The sequence below is a fragment of the Necator americanus genome, chromosome III (genome assembly GCF_031761385.1).
Source record: "Necator americanus strain Aroian chromosome III, whole genome shotgun sequence".
In the NCBI taxonomy this organism is placed as follows: domain Eukaryota; kingdom Metazoa; phylum Nematoda; class Chromadorea; order Rhabditida; family Ancylostomatidae; genus Necator; species Necator americanus.
The window spans coordinates 34,508,812-34,530,183 of record NC_087373.1 but is presented as its reverse complement, the minus strand read 5'-3'; the positions used below and the strand labels follow the sequence as shown (position 1 = coordinate 34,530,183).

The following is a 21,372-nucleotide window of genomic DNA, read 5'->3' as shown; positions in this document are numbered from 1 at the left end:
AGGTGCGAAAGTGAATCTCTTTAGGACACGCACCATCGTTAATTGCTCTGACGAGGCATGACCGAGGCATGCTGGAAATTCCGCCGGGACCCTCTTTACACGCACCCCACCCGAATCACTTGTGCTCCGGTTGTTCATCGATTTGCTTGAGTGGGCACCAGTAATACTTCTATTTGTCCCAATCGCTCCTAAGTGTTGCCCAGTTGGTTCTCTTCTTGCGAGAGACTCGAAGAGCATCATGTTTTTCGAAAGACTTCGTGAGGAGGTCGGAATAACGGGTCTGCCGGTCTTACCGCGGTGCGTTTGATGTCGCGTAGTACGCAGTAGGTCACGGTCCTAGTGCAACGATAGTCGGTACAACGTGTGCGTTCCACCTAACTTTACTTTTATTCGCATATGCGACAGCGTCTCTGATCTTTGGTCGATGATCCCTTCTTTGACTTGCATGAAGAGGGGCACTCCTAGCATCACCAATTCAATTTTCCGTTTTCTACTGCGCTGAAAGCATTTTCCTCCTGTTTGCAACACGCCCAGGCCTCTGACACGTAGATCAAAGCAGGAGGAACGGTGGCGTTAAATAGGTGAGCACGATGTTGGATTAGTTATCTTCATTGCATCATCGATGCTGTTGCTGCCAAAGCCCAAGTTTCCTCCTGCCCGCCTCGGAGGTCAGGTCGTTCACCATTGTTAATTTCCCGACCTAGATATACATATCTGGAACATTTGGAAATATTCATTCCTTTGAGCATGAATGGGGAATGGGAAATTCATGTTTCTCGCGAAAATCGTCCCGTTCAGGAACAGCTAAATACCGATCTCTTTACACGTTTCATCAAATTCGACCAGCATTCGTTCCGCCTGATTAATGTCGTCAACGGGAGGAAGATGCTGTAAATGCAAGCCGTCAACATTCGCTCCCATGTTATCTCATTCCGGTCCTCGCATTGCGTTCTCGAGATTGGGACTAAATATTTAGGGTGAGATCGTAACACCCTGACGAACCCGTCTCTTCATGTCGATTGTGAAAACATTATTTAACGGGGAAATTTTGGTCGTGAAGTTGCTATAGAACTCAAAAAGTATCTTAATGAATGGAGTAGGGACGCCTTGCTTGTCCAAGGCCTTCATGATCGCCTCAGTCTCAACTGAATCGAAGGCTTTCTTCAAGTCGATGACAGTGACAGCGATGTCTTGTACGCTCTAATCTGTATTTGTACGGTACTTGAGATGGTATGTATGTGATCAATCGTACTGAATCCTTTTCGAAACCCTGCTTGCTTGCATGCCTGTCCTTCATCTTCTCCACTTTTCACCTTTTCTTTTTATCCTGTTCAGGATAACTCTTGTAAAAAGCTTGTAGATGAACGTCAATAAGCAAATTGCGCTATAGTTCTCGATGTCATATAGGTCTCTCTTCCTATACAACAGCACGGTCTTGCTGATTTTCCATTTCGTAGGAACCATGGATTCCGACAGATAACGAGTGATGGGGCCGTGTAAAGAAGTTGATTGTTACCTGCAAGTGGTGGCCCTGCTTTTACTGAACGCAATCAAGCACTTGAGTTTACGCATTGGGAACGTACGAGCTATATAACCTCCACTGTTATATAGCGCAAGATTCCCATACATTGCAAAAAGCTGTCGTCCGACAGATTGCCAAAGCACATAACCTGAAAGGTCAACTGTCTGAAGGGACCATAGAATCTTTGGCAACAACCATTCGTTACGTTACGCTGAACTGCCAAACACTATCGAGTGAACTTCATCATACTCCCCTGAAGGCTCTTAAACTTCAGCTCGACTACATTCTGACGAGGAACATTCTTCAGTCAGATCTCTAAATAAAATCTAGAGCTATTTGGGACATCTAGTTTGTCTCTGACCACCGTCCAATTCTTCTCATCTTCAAGACTCTCTTCCTTAAGAGAAACCAAGAAGTTCCTCCTCAACCGAAACTTGAAATGGCAGGTCTGAAAGAGGAAGAATCCAAAACGAATTTCCGCTAGCGTGTGTCTATTCATGTTGGAGTGCGGACGAGAAAGATGCGGATTCCTTCGCAAAGTGCATCCAGGACGTTGCAAAGGAAACGCTCCCGGCTCAAACGTCACTGAAGAAATTATGTTTTGCATCTGCGGAAACAAAATCCACGTACAGTTCTTTATACGTCGCTCGCAGCACTGCCGATTTCAGCCAGGATAACCGTTTGAGAGGGAAGTTGCGTCGGCACCTGCAAAAACACCGCGGAGACGAGTGAACGTCAAAAGCAGAGAAGTTTGAAAAGCTTATGCTTTACTAAAACAGTATAGCGGCGAAATGAAAAGATGTTCTCCGGTGAGAGGAGTAAGAGCAAGTGAAAAATGACGAAAACAGCAGCTTATTTTCCAGCCAAGTGCGATGAAATTCCAACAAAATTAGTTTAATAATAGTGGAGTTGGTAATGAGTTACGCCTCTTACAATATGCTTGAGTTACTGGGCACATTTGAGCCTTCCGTTTACATTCTTTTAACAAAGTTTTACTATTAACGGAGAACGCTTTCATATAAATAATGCGTGATGCCAGTATCTAATGCAACTCTGATAGTGGTGTAGCTAGTGTAGCGCATTCGGTGAGAGGTCCTACGATCCCACAATCGACGGTTCGAGAGTGCCCTAGTCAAAACCAACCCTTTCATCCCTCCGAGGTCGACAAATTGGTACCAGTATCTGTTTGGGAGGTCAACAACACCGACTCGACACATCGGCCGCCCTCGAAAACCATTGTATGGGCCAACAGGCAGTTCAGAACCTCAGCGATTACGGATTGCAGTAAAAAGCATTGGCGCATCCCAAGTGGACTGATACACCACAGACTATATCCTTTTAAAGACTTTGATTGACAACTAAGAGGTTCATTGCGATCACGCTCATAGCTCAGAACAACAACTTTACTCCTACCTATTCGCGTTGAGATCTCGATGTCGTCAATTTCGTGGTGCGCTGTTTTTAAATCCTCCTCTACACATGTATCTTCCTCGACACGAAGAATAATCCTCGTCAGAACGTAGTCGAGCTGAAGTTCAAGAGTCCTCATCTTCTGCTTGCCCTGCTCTTCAGGGGTTAAAAGTTTGACCCCGCCACGTGAGCTCATGGCGTTGATGATTCCTCTTAAACGTAAAAGAGATGATGCTGGGATGGTACCTTAGAGATCAACGCATTGAGTTCTCCTTACAAGGCGTGCTTATTGTTGCCATCAGCGGTTTCGGCAGGTGGCTGGGCACTTGCAATTCATAGTTTACGTCCTCTGCGATCCCTCAGTCGTACAATGACGCATTTAAACGACGATGAGCCAAATTCCTCCACTAGGTTGTCGTAATCGTTCCTCACAGCTATCGCTCAGCCACCTACTTTCTTCTCATCAGGATCTCCGCATCATAAGGTGTAATTTTTGATGCTGATGACGGGCCGAACTCTGATGCATGTTTCTTCTAGCGCAAATGGCACACTGAGATATCGTAAAAGCCTAGACAGGGGAGTATGATGAAGTTCACTCGATAGTGTTTGGAAGTTCAGCGTAACGTAACGAATGGTTGTTGCCAAAGATTCTATGGTCCCTTCAGACAGTTGACCTTTCAGGTTATGTGCTTTGGCAATCTGTCGGACGACAGCTTTTTGCAATGTATGGGAATCTTGCGCTATATAACAGTGGAGGTTATATAGCTCGTACGTTCCCAATGCGTAAACTCAAGTGCTTGATTGCGTTCAGTAAAAGCAGGGCCACCACTTGCAGGTAACAATCAACTTCTTTACACGGCCCCATCACTCGTTATCTGTCGGAATCCATGGTTCCTACGAAATGGAAAATCAGCAAGACCGTGCTGTTGTATAGGAAGAGAGACCTATATGACATCGAGAACTATAGCGCAATTTGCTTATTGACGTTCATCTACAAGCTTTTTACAAGAGTTATCCTGAACAGGATAAAAAGAAAAGGTGAAAAGTGGAGAAGATGAAGGACAGGCATGCAAGCAAGCAGGGTTTCGAAAAGGATTCAGTACGATTGATCACATACATACCATGTCAAGTACCGTACAAATACAGATTAGAGCGTACAAGACATCGCTGTCACTGTCATCGACTTGAAGAAAGCCTTCGATTCAGTTGAGACTGAGGCGATCATGAAGGCCTTGGACAAGCAAGGCGTCCCTACTCCATTCATTAAGATACTTTTTGAGTTCTATAGCAACTTCACGACCAAAATTTCCCCGTTAAATAATGTTTTCACAATCGACATGAAGAGACGGGTTCGTCAGGGTGTTACGATCTCACCCTAAATATTTAGTCCCAATCTCGAGAACGCAATGCGAGGACCGGAATGAGATAACATGGGAGCGAATGTTGACGGCTTGCATTTACAGCATCTTCCTCCCGTTGACGACATTAATCAGGCGGAACGAATGCTGGTCGAATTTGATGAAACGTGTAAAGAGATCGGTATTTAGCTGTTCCTGAACGGGACGATTTTCGCGAGAAACATGAATTTCCCATTCCCCATTCATGCTCAAAGGAATGAATATTTCCAAATGTTCCAGATATGTATATCTAGGTCGGGAAATTAACAATGGTGAACGACCTGACCTCCGAGGCGGGCAGGAGGAAACTTGGGCTTTGGCAGCAACAGCATCGATGATGCAATGAAGATAACTAATCCAACATCGTGCTCGCCTATTTAACGCCACCGTTCCTCCTGCTTTGATCTACGTGTCAGAGGCCTGGGCGTGTTGCAAACAGGAGGAAAATGCTTTCAGCGCAGTAGAAAACGGAAAATTGAATTGGTGATGCTAGGAGTGCCCCTCTTCATGCAAGTCAAAGAAGGGATCATCGACCAAAGATCAGAGACGCTGTCGCATATGCGAATAAAAGTAAAGTTAGGTGGAACGCACACGTTGTACCGACTATCGTTGCACTAGGACCGTGACCTACTGCGTACTACGCGACATCAAACGCACCGCGGTAAGACCGGCAGACCCGTTATTCCGACCTCCTCACGAAGTCTTTCGAAAAACATGATGCTCTTCGAGTCTCTCGCAAGAAGAGAACCAACTGGGCAACACTTAGGAGCGATTGGGACAAATAGAAGTATTACTGGTGCCCACTCAAGCAAATCGATGAACAACCGGAGCACAAGTGATTCGGGTGGGGTGCGTGTAAAGAGGGTCCCGGCGGAATTTCCAGCATGCCTCGGTCATGCCTCGTCAGAGCAATTAACGATGGTGCGTGTCCTAAAGAGATTCACTTTCGCACCTAAATAACTGACTCTGCTTATCTGCTGCTAATCATACGCTACATCAACGGCTAGGATATAATTCACTATATACTAAATTGTCTTTCAGAATCATACACATTCACTGCAATTTTGTAACGTGAGGTGATCTCAATTTTGTAATCGTACCAGAAGCAAGAGAAATTCTCACGCGAATTATGAGATAAGGATGTATCTGATAGCTTCAAATTACGTGTATAAAAATTTTCTTTGAAACGTAATATTCAAGCTCTCAAAAGTAACGGTAATGAGAATTATCGTTATCCTGTAACTCCCAAGTTTTCTTAGCCTAATTTATTCCTGAACTTCTGCATCTCTGACTTCTTGGAACTTACAGAAAGAAAAAGAGTTCAAATTTGGTAAGATTTCTAGACTTTCTGAAGGAGGTATAAAGGCAAACTCACTCCCTTTCTCTATTAGAACACCATACAAATCTCATGTACTTCTATCTAACACTATTATTCTTCGACTTATTCGGTAATTTCGACAGCTCACACCACTCTTCTTTGCATATTTCCTTGTAACTGCGCAGTTTTCTGCGTCTCCGTGGCTAGAAGAACATCTAATACGGTTGTCTGCGTCTTCATGAACGACTGGAGCATGACCTCGTCGAGGTACGTTCGCTTGTCCGCCGGCATATCCACTGGGCACGTTATGCCTCGGAGACATTCGCGGAGAATCCGCCGGGACCCTTTTTACCGTTCCCCATTCGGGTGAATGGAGAATTCTGCTTCTTAGTCACACTTTTAAATTTCTTTTCTATATCAAGTTCAATTATCTTTTTGTTCACTGTATCCGTTCAGATTTTATTTCTAATCCAGCAACTATTTGATCAATTGATCACATATGCAGGCCTTCTTCCGCATTTGATTTCCATTTTCCTGATGAAGTTTACGTTGCCCCTCGCTCCACGTGCGAAGTTGTGCACCTGAAAGTTAAACCGTCCCAACAAATACCTACTCTTTCAAATACTCTTTTGAAAAATTGTGGGTTGTTAACCTACAAACTCTTAAACTTTGACAAGACTGAGGGTTGAATAACACGAACACTCAATCTGGTACTCTACTAAGCCCAACAAGCCTTGCTCATGTGCCTTCAGCATTCGACATTACACAACGTATCCTAGTATTAGGTTGAAAAACCAGATCAAAAAGAACAAAAGGTCCGCATCAAAACGAGAGAATGTCTGGAGTAATAGTACGGAATTCTAAAAAATAAAAGGAACTATTGGCATTTACCTCCTCACAGCCAGAGCCCTGCACTGTGTAAACGGCGGCGAACTTTCCGTTATTGTTCTTCACGCTCTCTTTGACTAAACTCTTCTTGTAGTCCACTCGATTCATTTGAGCAAAGTCATCGATCTTAACATGAGCCACCGCTCTTCCTTTGTAATATGTTTTAAAATACTTTGCCAACCATTATTACCATTGTTTTCAGCACATTCAGATGTGAGCCGTTCATCTTCGGATCGTATTTCATTTTGGTGCTCACCGTCACCAAAACTTGTTCGACCTCCCGCTTCTGTCTTGGAATGGTCTCGTTGCTGCTGCCGCCGCCGGGAGCAACTGTTGTGGCTGGAGCACAAGCCTTCAAATAGACGATGGAAATTGTCCATGTAGACCAGTGATAATGTCCAAGACTTACCTGTGCTGGGGCGAAGAGTGCAAGAAGGATGAGAAGAACTGCCATGGCGTTGGAAGATGATACGGAATACCACCGCTGTCGACTTTTATGCTGCTGAAAAGCAAAAGATGTTTGTGAACCACGTTTTCCAATAGCCTTTCATATGTAAAATCCTACAATAGTGTTCCTGTACTGAACAAACAAATATTACCCAAATTTGCTTACCTCGAATGATCGACGTCGATCTCGAGAACAATTACATATCATGGTGCCATAATCTCTTGTGTAGTAACAATATTGCCATCATTGTCATTCTTTGAAAAAATCTAACTTTTTCAACCTTCCTCATAACTAAAATCCTAGACCCCTTCCTTCTGTGCAATTCTGAGAGAAGGGAGGATGCCTGCAAATCTGCAGAGGTCCTTCTTTTTGTCAGCCTCAGACTTCCTTTTCACTTATACTGAATTCTTCCTGTAGGTTTTGCATCATCACACTCTTTTCTAGCAAGCATTACCATGCACGTTAATTGCCTTCGAACAGTCGTTAAAGAGACCCTGGCTCATCGACCCAGCAATTTTGAACACAGCGGCAACTGTGCACATAGGTTGATGGGCAATGTTTTATGTCACCTATAACTACAAGAATGATTGATTCTCTAGTTAAATAAGTGAGTCAAAGGGTAATCACTTTGCTAAAATGCAGGGTGGTCCAAGGAAGTTTTACGTGTAGTAGTGGCAGCTCTGAGTGGCTGGTTGACGAGGTGCAAGTAGCAATCCCTCATTATACAACTAGGTCCCATTCACTAACCATGGACCAGTGGGTCGGATCAAAACGTGCATTTGCTGTGAAGTCATTTTACAAAAACGGTCGTGGTGCTACTACTACTGAACTGCTCACTCAACTGCTCTCCCATAGCTTTTAGATACTGCATATGCATCTTTATATCTGAATCGATCTCCTCGGAATTCTTAACCCATGTATTGCTGGTGTGGCAAGTTGGCATGCGAACATGACGTCTGGAATTGTAATGACGTCGAAATTGTCGTTGAGCAGCAGTCGCACTGTCAGCATTTGTTTGGAATGCACTTTGTGAGCTTCACAGCAAATCCACTTTGTGAACCAACCCACTAGTCCATGTCTTGTAAATGGCAAGTAGTTGGATAGGAAAGACTGCTACTCTCACCTTGTCTACCAATTTCTCCGGGCTGTCGCTACCATATTCAAAATTTCCCATTTCCTTGGATCACCCTGTGTTCTTTGGTTGTATTCACTGCCGATGTATTTGGAATGATTTTTAAAAATTGTATGCTGATAGTTCTTAATTGGTTTAAAATGATATATTTGAATTGGTTTTTTTGTGCAAATTGGGTCGAATTTGAATTCGCTTGTTTGGTTGTATTATATCGGTTGTTCCATACGTATTGGTTTTTTTAGTTGATAATGCATTCACGCTCGCACGTGAATTGCCCTCACTTTGCTGGAGAGAGTAATTAGCCCAGGTCGTATTTCTTGTGATGGACTTAAGAAGATCAAAACCAACTAAAACTTTACCTGAGAAGTTAGAGATATTTTTTACTCGACCAGTACCGCGGTAAACCCCTTGCGTAATAGGCTACGTTTGTCCATTTAAGTTGCATAATCAGATTGCAGTGAGAAAAATTCATTTTTCGTTTTTTCTTGAAATATATGTGTGAAAAGGGTTACTCTTCTCACATTGACCTTACCTGCTTCAACTCATTTTGATTTCTTCACTACTCGTGATTTTCATTAAAAGAAATGAATGTATTTTTTCCATATGATATTTGAAAATGATTTATCTTAGGAAGCATGGTCGTGGTAAACGGTAAAAAAAGGACCGCTGCCAAGTTCTACTCAAGAATTTTTCCTTGAATATCACCATCAATATATTGTAACCAGCCTGAACAGCCGGCTAAAGCCGGACTTCAGGCTTTTTTTGGTGTTCGCTTCGCTCGCCTTCACCGATCAAAAAAAAGTAAGAGTGGCGACATTTTTTGCAAAATTAGAATTGTTTTTTCCTATCAACGCTTTCTTCAACTTTTTCTTTGCCCGACAATATAACCATAGGTAAAAGATTTTATGGTTTTTCCTTAAACGCTCAGTTCTATATTTGGAAAACAATCAAACTTGATTTTACATCCATGTTCCTCTCGAACCTTCACAATTTGAAAACATTATTCGAAGTATGAGTTTCCTCCGTTCTCAATTATTTGCACAGCATGATGTGCTAACATGGAATGACGTGAATATTACTGCCGTAGTGATCAAAATAACGTTCTACGTCAGACCGCGCGTAAACTGTTGGCTACTATGTACTGTATTTAAGCAGCCGCTAGCACGTTTGTTTCTTCTCTTTGAAGAAAGGATGTTAGCAGCATCAGAGAGACATGCTGGGAAATGGACATGTGAAGGAACCATAGAAATCCATTCTACTGTGTTGGGGCTCTCGCGCACCAATCGGGAGCAGCGGAAACCGTCTCTGCTCACTCTATAACTTTCTGGCACCAGTGACCCAATCCGACCCTATGGGACCCGTCGCACCCCATTTTACAGCTATCTGGATCCGGGCACGAATTCGACGCCGCGCGTTGAGGCTCTAGCGCACCAAACCGACGCCAAAGTATTTGTCTCCCTCTCTTTTTGGAGTTTCTTGACTGAGACACACACATACACAGACGCACACACGCGACAGAATAGGCCCGTTATTATACAGCATGATAGTTTGCAAATTTGGGAGTATACATTCACATAAAAGTTTATTTATCCTCACTAACATATGAGAGAAACTATCTTGCGTTATCAAAGACAACACCGATAGCTGCATAACTTTGGACAATGAATAAAAGGTAGACTGCTCGCCTATCAGGTGCATGGCGATGGTTCGACACCTCATCGGTGTGGAGTTTTGCATCATTATGAAGTATTTTCATGACAAAAAACTACGAATGGATCGATCGATACCCATACACCATTGGAGCGCGACAAAAGGCAAAGGAAGTACGTTTCATGCATTACTTTTCTCGAGCAAAGCAGAGCAGATTTTCATCGGTCTTTATGCTGACTGAGGTCTCGGCGTCGTCGCCTTCTTCAGAACTTAGAAAATCAAAGATACGTATAATCTCTCCCCTCAAACGTCTCGTCACCCTACAAGATATGTCGGAGCAAACAGATTGCTCAAAGACAATGTCAGAGAAGGAATCCACAATTGCGCTCACCTTATCTTAGCCATAGACTCGTGATGTTAGTGAACCATCGGTTGTTGAAGTTCCGCCGCTAATAATAACTAATAACGATACCCTTTGCATCTGACCCCCCGTAGGTCAAAGTGTGTCAGTTAGATAACCTAACGATTTTTTAAAATCATACATCAAATGTCCTTTATTTCATAGCATTTCTCCTCGTTTATCTGAATTGATAACTTCGAAAAGCGAAAAGCATTCCTCACAGGAACCTGTGAGCAAATCTCACAAATGCCCTTTAAAAAGGATAAACTGTCAAGAAATTCCGAAGTGAGTTCAATGTTTTCAATTATCTCAGAGCATCAGACATCCGTCACCAATATTTATTTCACAGATTGTGGTGAAAAAAAAACACACACACACGGACAATTTGAATACACAGTAATCTACCGTAGTACTATGCGCGCGTATGTGACAAGACATGACAAGATGCAGTTGAGGTGAACAATTCCAATCGATCCTATCACTCATGCGAGATAATTTGGTTATGCTTTGATTCGAATGCCTCCATGGATTAGGGATGGGGGGAAAGTTGGATAATTGAGAGCATTTCAACTTTAAAAAAAAGAGGAGAGTATTAAAGCGCGATATGGTTAGAATAGCACTAGAGAGCAATGAGCACATTTGTGTCGGAGGAGAAAAAATTGCAATAAATCATAGCTGAGAACACATCAGAGAACAATCACTTTTTACACTGAACTAATCGATATCGGATCACATTTTAGAAAATGTTAAGTGCAAAAACAGATTACAGAATTCTGACAGCCGCTTTGGTAAGGGAGCAATGAGAATATGGAACAAAGCACGAAATACTAAACAAGATTATAAGAAAATCAAAATAGTTTGGCTTGAGAAGGTTATTTTAGTTGTGCTGTTCCACGAAAACAAAACATATTTTTCCAAGAAACCGTTCAATGTAGGATTTCTAGTAGTATGATTTCATTTCTTTAAAAAAAAGGAAGTAAGAAAAGAGATGGTGCTCAACTTTACCTACTTATAACCTTTGAAATGAAATGAACTGAACTGAAGCAAAAGAAGCTTTTTTTTTCAAATCATAACCTCCTAGGACGGAATGGAGTCGATCAGTAACACCTACATGTGGACTCAGAGCCCTCCTTTGCAACTTTGCAAACTAAACTTTACCAACAGAAAAAAAAAGAATTCTCAAGCCAAACCATTTCTGGGACAATCAGGCATATAAACAATAGTAGATCAAATCTACCCTAGAGAAAATTTCTATGAAAAACTCATTCTAAAAAGGATACAATCTCATCAATTTTTGTTTTCTTAAAAATAAATCACATACCGTAAGCAAAGACACTTCACTAAACAGGATACACAAATACAGAGAGACTAATTGTATCGGAAATTCCCTTTGACACCGATATCGTAAACACCTCGAAACGCAAAGAATCACGTCAAAAATGAGTAGTTGTTTTTAAGATATCACAATGCAAAAAGCAGCACCTATTGTCAAATTTTCTCCCAAATTTCTTTTCCTTGAGAAAGTATTAGTGTAAGCTCTATTTTTACACACCAGAAAATGATACAAGAAAGAAAAAAAAAAGAAAATGAAAGAAAAACTTCAACAGACAAGACCTATGCGGTGGCAAAGCTTCTTCTAAAATACGATATTATTAATGTTAAACATGTTGGTTTTATGAGCGATTAGTATGGACAAGTGATTAGTAGGAATTTGAAACACAGCACTGGATATAAACCGCATTCGGATAAGAGAATATAGTATTTACTTATAACACAGGTGGCATTTGAGTGTAAATAGGGATCATTGTTGAAGAGAAAGATTACGTTACAGCACACTTTGGTGAGCAAGCTCATTGCTAACGCCAATCGGATTGTAACAAAACGGCTTCATTTTAATACATTTGGCAGTTTGAAAAGGCGAGAAAATCGGATTCGTGTCCAAAAAAATCATTAGAGTAATTCCGAAGATCGACTTTGAATTATTCTATGGAATTAGGTTTCCAATTTAACTCACAGCAAAAAAAATGTGGAAGTTTGGCAGCGAAGACAACAATTAATGTAAAATCAAGCTAAGAACCGCCGTTCAAAAATATCTGCAAGTAGGATTTATAGTCATCATCGTCCCCTAATAACTCTCTTCGCATCTAACTACCAAATGGATCGAAATAAGACCTTGAAGCAATCCGTCCAGCTGACCAAGTCAACGTCCCAAAACTAATGCGAAATGCTACTCTCTAAAAAGGATCCCGTACACGATTTTTGGGACAATTGGCACGATCATTTGCGAACCGTAGTGATTAACGTTGCCAAACTTAAAAAAAATTAACCGTTCGAAAGAACAAAATCACATTAGCATGTTCTGAGAAATATATAAATTGCAGTGTAGAAGTTGAACTTTTAAAATTTGACATAGAAACGAATGCACAAGTTCGCCCGAAAGCTATTCTGCGGTACTAATTATTTTAAGTTAAGTTTTAGAACAAAAAAAAAGAAAAAAGCCAACTGAAAACTCGTAGACACATCACTAAACTAGCGAATCAGAAAAAAAAATGGAGTCGATGTATAGCATGCAGGCATATAAAGCATATCACGGATGTAAACCGGTCGAATCAATTGTTGAACATTCTAGAAACCGGATGGAACGTGAAGATCACGAATGCTCTATCCATGATAGAACATTTCCTAGATACGTTGAACGTTATGGCAACTCGTATTGAGTCCAAGTAGGCGAGCTATGGTATGAAAAGATAGTGACAGGATGGCTATGACTTAGCTAACTGATTTTCTGAAGAGTAGCTCAGTTACATGTAGGTACAGTGCCGATCTGATCGTGAGGTGAAGTGGGTTGGTCGTAAGTACATAGATTTGTTATCGCATTGAAGGCTGCGTTCTCAGCTGCAGCTTCCGTAGTCGAACCACGTCCATGGCATACCTAAGGAAGTTCAGAACACAACGTGTGCTACATAACAGTTTGATTTAACGGCAGCATACCACGAACAGGATGTGGTCCGATTCGAGGAAATCCGCGGAAAATACTAGAGATTGGGTTGTAGATTGAAGGATCTGGGGTGGTTCTGCTCATCTCTCCCTAATTGTCATAAAAAACGGCGTGGGAACCGCTTCAGTTCCTAAGAAGTATGTTAAAACGCTCCTTCACGTATACGCTTCAGTTTCCTCAGCAGGCTGTCCATTGATTTTACTTGAAAAGGCCGGTGAAAGTAAATCATTGATCTTCGACTGCTCGGACTTGGATGCGACGCGGCGCGATGGCCCGTTGCAACTGAAATTGTCATTTAAAAAACGGCGTCTTCAACGCCGTTTTTACGACGATTAAGGAGATATGAGAGGAATCACCCCCGGATCGCGCAATTTACAACCCCATCCTTAGCTTTTCCTGCGAGTTCCCTCACCACGTTTGTGGTTCTGTGCCTTAACAAAAAAATCTATTAGGAGCCAACAACTCACAATAGGTCGCTCCAATCCTAAAGACACTAGCGCAAAGTATAGTGGATCACTCCCATCAGGTGACTGAAGTGTGTTGTACTCAAAACCAATACATATGAAATTGTGATGAACTCTATTAGAATGAATATGCTAAAGACCTTCGGAAAGTTGGTGTATTGAACGCTGAACTTGAAACTCTCCGACAGGATTTCGAGGCGGCGTTTAGCTGTGCGCATCTGACAAGCTTCCGAGTCAGGAGAACCTGAAAAAGTGGCTGAGTGATCGAAATCAATCGTCAGGATAAGAAGAATTGAGTTTTCTTCGATAATGAGCCTCATTTGCATGACAATCATCGAAAATTGGGTGAATTGTATGCGATTCGCAGGAAGTACAAGTCCTTTGATTGATTCTCTGTTCGGAAAATAATATTTCAAATTATTCCTGATATCAAGAAATATGAAGCTATTCCAGAAATTCTTCATTATGTCACTTCAGAGTTATAGCAGCAGAAAAGCTGAGACTAAAAACAAGTTTATGAACTTGCACAACTACAGGCGTGTATTCAAAAATATTGTTAAAAATAAATAAATGTCACAGATACATCAAACTGATGTTTACATTATTGCACATATTGATTCACAAATTTGAAAGCCACTTCGTTTATTGAAAAACAACCGCGCGACACAGTTTCTTGACCAAAAGGTGGTTCGAAAGCGGGCAGTTTCATTAATCGCTTACATAACAATCAATATATCTCCAGAACTGTGCCCAACTCGATATCGAACAGTAGAAGACAATGAACGAAGGAATAAAAGAACCTGAAGGACGCTCACCCTCTCCACATGGAATTATCGTCGGAGCCTGCAAAGTCTGTATCGTAGCTCTTGCGATCTCTCGGATTTCGCACTTCTGATCATCAGACAGGGCCCTAGCATTAAAAATCTTCACAACTCACAATGCTAAGAAGAGCTATTAAAGAATTTTCAAATACATAATAAGCAAGCATGGATTCAGTGGATGGATTCAGCAATAGCTCTGTGCTTTCTTCATCAAGAAAAAAGAGAAGAATGACAAAGAAAGAGCAATTGAAAGAAATCGAAATTAGCAACGTTCTTTTTCTACAAAGCTCAATTCTACTCTGCTTTACAAACCTCTTTGCCTCCTTAGTTCGCCTGATGCGTTTAACACGACCTTCAACCAACACATCTGCCTTCAGAGGTGCCAATTCAGGTTCCGGATACTTGCTATCGTCTAACAAACAATGTTCATGAGAATGAACAAATTCAAGAAAATTCAACTACCAAACCTGGTGGTGGGCATGCTTTCACTTGATTACTAAACGTTACACGACGACGTCCAGGTGATGGCGGCACATTTCCAGGCGAATCTCCTCGTGTTTCACTTTCAGGCGACTGCTGCCAGATACCTCCCTGTTGGTCATTTTGTTCATCTACACAAAGTGCTCTAAATCGAAACGAATTACTCAAATTTCAAATCGAGCAGTGAAAGACAGAGCTCACAATAGGCCTTCATGGATCGTTTGCTCGTCACTTTCATGAGATTCCTGCTGCTCCATGTGATTGTTCGATGAAATAACCGCATCTTCAGGCACTGGTGGCGTAACCAGATCGCTGGGATCAAAAACTCCTGGAAATCGATTAAAGACATTTTGCATAGCATTACAGCACGTAGTGTTAAGTTATACCGATGTTGAGCTGAGAATCCATCTTTTTTTTGAGCAAACTTTTTCCTGGTGGAGGTAAAGGTTTGACGTAACCAATCTCAGCCAGCATCGCTTCAGCGGCTGCACGTTTTGCAAGACGCTTGTTCGGGCCGCTTCCACAGCAAACTCGTGCACCGCAGCTAACCTACAGTATGATATGTCAAGGTAATACGTCGATTTAAGAAAGCAACAGTCTTTAGTATACCACTAGAATTACTTGGGAATGCTAGAAAATCAGTAAAGTTTCAGGGGGAAAAACAGGAAATATACTATAAAACAGGAAAGCCGAGAATTACACAATTTAGAAGGAATTCAAAACGAACTGCCAAAGAAAAGTGTTATATAATGTCACTGTTCCTGTTTACAACCATCCCTTCAAATTCAGTGGTTTTTCAAACATAAAGGACACTATGTCCAAATACAAAAAAATACATGAGCCTCCTAAGATTACCTTACAGATTACCTTAAAAAAAATAATAAATCAAAGGATTGCCTGCACAGTAAACTCCTTGTATCGGCTTTGTCCTTGCTCAGAAATCAGCTCAAACTGCGGTTCATCCTCATTTCTAGCCTGTAGAACTTGAATAAGTCTCGATACCGGGTTTATCTGGTGACCATAGGTTGGATCCATTTTCATATCCTGAGGTAAGTGGAGTGATGAGAGTTACACAATACCATGGACTGTCTTACCTTTATGATTGTCTTTCTTTTTGGCTCCTTAGAAGGGTTCAGTACACGTTTTTGGAGTTTGTACAACGATGATGCAATGAATATTGGAGAATTTTCTGTGAAATAACAAGGGAAAAGATATTTGTTGAACTAGTCACGTGAATCATCCAAAATGATGACGAACCTATACCACGCAGCCTCGTCAAAACGTTTGCACATGCATTCTGAGTAGCCTCTTTTTTCTTTCGACCTTCACCCACGGTTTCTACGACAACCTTGAAGCGAAAAAAAAACATACTTAAGACATACACAATGAATCCGCTCAACAAAATATAGATGCTCATTAATGCAGTAGCTCAATAGAAACAAAATAGATCACAAAGATAACAAGAGATAGTAATCTCGTTCTTTCGGGAGTGGATTAGATTATAGGGCATGCATGCAAAAACATCAATAAGGAATAAAGATGACCCGAGATTCAAAAGATAGAAATTCAAAAGGTTACCTCGTTCTTTGGATTTCGAAGCGAGCAACGAACCACGTACGATCGATCATGCGGGGGACCAACCTCTTTCACCACCTAATTTGTAACATCTTTTAATTTTAAGTCAGCCACTAAGGAAAATAAAAGAAACCTCAAATTCTACGTTCAGCTTCATCTGCAGAGCACACTCATGCACTTGACTAATTACAGACTTCTGTTTATGCTTCGGTACTGATTCTACCTCAGCTGAAGCTTCCTGAAAAAAAAATAGAACAGTTGGGAAAGAGAACTACGAATGATAAAGTAAATTCTGCAGCGATGTTTATATAAAAGAGAGAATCCCAGTTTTCTCTTCATTTTCTATGCATCGGAAATAAAATCCCAATTTTCTATATGAGATTGGCAGAGTACATCTTTATAAAAACTCCACAACTGACTGTCTGTTCCAGCACTCCATCGACAACTCCTCCGTTCGATGTTGTTTCCTCAGAAGTGGACTTCTGCAACAAAGCTTTCCTCCTCAGTTCATCCATTTTTAACTTTGTGTCTAGAGCTTGAATATGTGGACCGAGATAACCCAAGCACTGAAAGTTTGTATGAAAAGATACACAGAAAGAATACTTTCTGCGAATAGTAGTACACTTTAATCAGTATTACGAATACCTGAGTAGCCGCATTCGCCTTGGCTTGGGCAAAAGTGTTCCCTATACCGGTGAAAACACGACCTGGACCTATGGCTACGCTAACCATACAAAGCCTTTCATTGGGTGGCTGTACTGGATACGCGGGTCCCGAACGAGGTGTTTGCGAAACGAGAGCGAACAGTGGATTCACTGGCGGTATTGGGCCTATTAGAGGCGCTGAAATGAATCGCTCTCGAAAAAGAGTGGAGAATTGTCCATGATTTTAACTCTTCAATGATACTGTGTAGAACACTCCACCGTCCTATTAGTTCAAAATTCGATGAACCTATTAATGCTAAATGTACCGATAACTTTTCAAAAGTCGAAAGGAAGCTAAAGTTCCAAATCAATAGAAAAGACGTTTGAACTGACCACGTTGAATTCTCGGTGTCGCAGGATGTGTAGATGGAGCAAATGCATCCTGTGGAAAGTATGTAGTGCGGTCAAATCTAGAAATGCTTGCTTGACAATGCGTAAATGACAATCACATCTAAATTTAGGGAGATTCCTCACCCATTGTGTGCTCCGTTGCAAGCTAACGGAGGCGAAGTGAGTGCCGTGAATCGGGGCTGGAAAAAATGTTGAAAACACAGCAGAGGAAAAAAAAACCGTTCTTGAAGAAACCGAAGGGAGAAAATCATAACTAATTAGCGGATTGGTGGAAAGCTAATTTAAAAAATCAATAATTTTTCGGATGAAAACGGGTGAACGACTACTGCTAAAGTCTGGCTTTATTGTTGCTGCAAAAACTAAAGGAATAAACAAGATCCCTTGCAACACATATCCACGACAACCTAATCGAGTTGTTAAGCTAACCTTGTTAACTGAAAGTCATTTCATCTCAGGTTAACTCTTTCCAGGAACAAACAGGGCAGGATCTAGAAATCTTTCCAATACTGATCCAACAGCATGAACAGGTATTTCGGAGACGACTATTTTAACTTTTTCTATCAATCATAATCTTCATAAGAAATCCCTGCCCTCTAACACCCTAAATAATCTCACTGTTATAGGCGCTAATGGCATTTTCTGATGATTATGCGATCGATAAATTGGTTCCGGTAGGCCTAGACGACGAGCTACGTGCGAGAGGAGAACGGACGGCGAGCTGGCGTCTGAACAGGCAATTCATAATCATGCAATTGTTTCGAGAGCACCTAGTAATAAATCCATGAAACTACCTTTCTTTCGCTTCTTTTCAGGTGGCATTGCTAGTGACGTTCCCACTAATGCAGCTGCAGCTGCTGCTTGCTGAGCTTTCTTGATTGAAGCACCACTTCCTTCGAAGATCTAGAAAAACGATACGGTAACTAGCAGTCGCATAATCCATTAGAAAATCTTTATGGCTCACTTCTTCTGGGGTTAGTAACAGTTGCACTGTAAACATTTTTTTATGAGCAGGTCCACTCTCATCCATAAGCTTGTATTCGTGCTTCAACTAAGAGAACGAAAAATATTTAGCAGAAAAAAATGAAAATGAAAGAAATTTCTATAGGAATAAAAACACTACTTTATGAAAGCGAGCAAGTTCCGCAATACGACACATAGGTGTCTTCTCCTTATCCTCTTGATTGCTGTAGTTGTAGACATTTCGTGAAGAAACGTCATTATTCGTTTGATGTTGTCCACACCATGGTTGTGGATGAATAGATCGAGAAGGCACCTTCAAATAAGCATTACCGAATGATTGATATACGAGTTGACAGCAATGCACATGCTTGGCACATCCATCAAAATTTTCGTTGCTCTGTGTGCTGCATGTCTTTGCGTTCCAACTCTTAGGAACATAGCACAGAAAAAAAACACTTGTAAACATAAATAAACAATGGTTGAGAGATAGCAGCCGAGATGAACTACTGCAAAAAAAAATTAATGATATTTACAAAATATACATCTGATGTAGAGAACTAGAATGTTTCCCGGATTTCTCCTTGCCTCTCTGAATGTCGACTAACTTTCCAAATAATCTAGAATAAAAGATGGCAGAGTGAAAAAAATAAAACGTATTGCGAATAACATGGAAATGTTGTGTAATAAAACATTAAGCACATAAGTTTTGGGCTGATGTATAACACATATATGTTGCTCTGCTTTCTTCTAATTGGGCAGAATTGTCGGAATAACCCTACTAGACGCATTTACCAAACCCATGATAACCATTGTTGCGCAATATGATGCAATTTTGTGAAGTACCATTCGTGTGGTGTCAGCGAAACTCATCTAAACTTTACTTCACATTAATAGTTAAAGATCTCCTTAAAAGCTTTTGCTTTATTCAATAAAGAAGGATAAGCTCCAGACAATTACGAAGAAAGAAACCTATTTTGGCTGCTTTTTTTTAATGCCAAGTCTTGAAATAAATCTCCCACTAGAGCGTGGGTATACTGTGAATATATTATTATTGGATGTAAGCAGTAGCAATTTAAAAGAGAACTCAGACATATACGTATATACTTTGCCTGCCTGAAATGTGGTACTAAATCGATGTAATATTCGGTGGCAGCACCACAAATGGCCTTATAAAACAGAAAATTTATGAGATCCTCAATGCTACCCAATTCCACATATGGTTACGACCAAGTGTTTTGCACTTTTCAATTGCCTAATGTAGGTAATGTATTGTTAGATTAATGTAACAGTAGTAGCACATTTATATATTGTACTATCGCATTGTTAACTGGCAATTTTCGCTTTTTTCCGAATTCTCTCCGAAACAACGCCAAATTTCTTTTATACAACCGAAAGGTGGTAATAACAAAAAAAGATCAGCAATAAGTCATACGTCAAAATCATTATGTCAAAGATTTCGTCTCACAAAAATGAGATCTCAATGCTCGGGAACACCAAAACTATTCTAATACAAGTTTGTTTGTCATTACATTATTATGACAAATAACTAAAGCAGCACAAGCACCACAAATCAATATTTATACCAAAAAGATTGATTTCTTACGGTTGATATGTCCCATATCAAGGCTGCAGATAGCATCGAAGTGTAGAGGTTTTTTTTAAATAAAGGTAGATTCGCAGAGTAATAAAATCCCATAATTTACTCTGCGAATCCTTAGACCACACTAAGTAGAGGAGAACGTGGAAACTTCAAAATACTCACACATGCAGTCTCTGCTTGCTGCACACCTATAGAATTCGCCGTTGATTTCGGATCATCTTCAGGGTGTGATGATGTGTAGAGATTTTCCTTGACACAAGGAGAAAATCCAACCATTGCTAGTATTAATTATTAATATAGTAGATTATATCTTCAAGTCCGTTAGTTCCCCATTCACCGGCGTTGAAGAGCTCGGCAACTGTAATTAGTCGACATTTCGGATGGTTATCGAAAGAGAATCAGCACAGATAATCAAACTGCTGGAACAAGTGTTATGTTATTCGTTACGAGCAGCAAAAAGAAAAATATTCGAGAAGAACGCGGTTTTAATTTCTGAGAGGTGCTCACGAATTCCAAGAATAGGGTTGCATATTTGAAACTAGAAATCGGAGACTTTTCAAGGGATTAGAAGGCAACCAGAGATATTTTTCCATGACTTATTTCGCATAACTGACTAGTAATAATCCATGAGTGACACGAACGCATTACACTCACCACCACCACGTAAAAGCAGTCCAAGCTAATCAATAGAAAGCCGGATTTATCACAAAGTACGGGAGATTAAACTAGATGTACAAAATATAAGAAGATAGGCGAAAAGAAAACAAAAGAGTCAGCTACTGCAACTAAACAATTCTTTGCATTCGAAAAAGTGGGAAATTTGCGAAACATTAAGATTCCTTTGTAAAAATAACAACTCTAAGTATTGGTACTGGATCCAGAGAAAAGCGCACGAATGGCGAGATGAGGCAAGCAGCACTACTGGAGGGAAACTGCACTGCTGCAGTTCTTACTGCATGAGAAACAGCCTCACAATATTTCGGCCGCTAGGCCGCATCGACTAAACATTCCAGAAAAAAAAGCTCACGGATTTTCGCGTACGATATCGTCTGCGAAGTTCTGCACAGTCGCTGCAGCTGATGTATTTCATTTGACGGCACAATTTTCCACCGTTGTCGCCAGGTTAAGCTTTGGGGGATTCTAGGCGGTGCGTGTCCAGAGAGAGATGGGGTGGATTCCATGAATCTTGGTGGAGTAAGGTGTTTTCGGTTTCAGTGAACACATTCATCGTATCCTTTACAAGGAAAGCCCTAA

At 41.0% G+C, this 21,372-nt stretch overlaps 4 protein-coding genes across 6 annotated transcripts; 1 reads left to right on the top strand and 3 right to left on the bottom strand.

The window, feature by feature from the left end:
* Positions 1-608: 608 nt before the first annotated feature.
* On the bottom strand, positions 609-3,128 carry RB195_011907 (uncharacterized protein; the record flags this gene model as incomplete). Its single annotated transcript, XM_064193522.1, has 4 exons — positions 609-700; positions 813-888; positions 1,003-1,145; positions 2,936-3,128. 4 exons carry the CDS (start codon positions 3,126-3,128, stop codon positions 609-611), a joined length of 504 nt encoding a protein of 167 aa, XP_064051105.1.
* A 1,027-nt stretch (positions 3,129-4,155) lies between these two features.
* On the top strand, positions 4,156-4,675 carry RB195_011906 (uncharacterized protein; the record flags this gene model as incomplete). 2 transcript variants are annotated; one of them, XM_064193520.1, is made up of 3 exons in its annotated part: positions 4,156-4,281; positions 4,396-4,471; positions 4,584-4,675. In XM_064193520.1, the coding sequence occupies 3 exons, from the start codon at positions 4,156-4,158 to the stop codon at positions 4,673-4,675; spliced, it is 294 nt and encodes a 97-aa protein (XP_064051103.1). The 2 variants fall into 2 exon arrangements, with proteins under 2 accessions (XP_064051103.1, XP_064051104.1); XM_064193521.1 differs by lacking the exon at positions 4,156-4,281 and having other exon boundaries at positions 4,363-4,471.
* Positions 4,676-6,132: 1,457 nt separating this feature from the next.
* Positions 6,133-8,157, bottom strand: RB195_011905 (uncharacterized protein; the record flags this gene model as incomplete). Of its 2 annotated transcripts, XM_064193519.1 has the most annotated exons (5): positions 6,133-6,228; positions 6,539-6,661; positions 6,726-6,887; positions 6,945-7,037; positions 8,107-8,157. In XM_064193519.1, 5 exons carry the CDS (start codon positions 8,155-8,157, stop codon positions 6,133-6,135), a joined length of 525 nt encoding a protein of 174 aa, XP_064051102.1. The 2 variants fall into 2 exon arrangements, with proteins under 2 accessions (XP_064051102.1, XP_013307992.2); XM_013452538.2 differs by lacking the exon at positions 8,107-8,157 and having other exon boundaries at positions 6,945-6,989.
* Positions 8,158-12,962: 4,805 nt separating this feature from the next.
* Positions 12,963-20,394, bottom strand: RB195_011904 (uncharacterized protein; the record flags this gene model as incomplete). Its single annotated transcript, XM_064193518.1, has 22 exons — positions 12,963-13,097; positions 13,631-13,693; positions 13,768-13,871; positions 14,443-14,537; positions 14,761-14,860; positions 14,916-15,073; positions 15,130-15,256; positions 15,315-15,477; positions 15,826-15,972; positions 16,023-16,117; positions 16,186-16,276; positions 16,507-16,581; positions 16,637-16,741; positions 16,923-17,069; positions 17,149-17,345; positions 17,541-17,617; positions 17,682-17,737; positions 18,174-18,283; positions 18,350-18,458; positions 18,520-18,606; positions 18,679-18,831; positions 20,281-20,394. 22 exons carry the CDS (start codon positions 20,392-20,394, stop codon positions 12,963-12,965), a joined length of 2,508 nt encoding a protein of 835 aa, XP_064051101.1.
* Between the last annotated feature and the right edge of the window lie 978 nt (positions 20,395-21,372).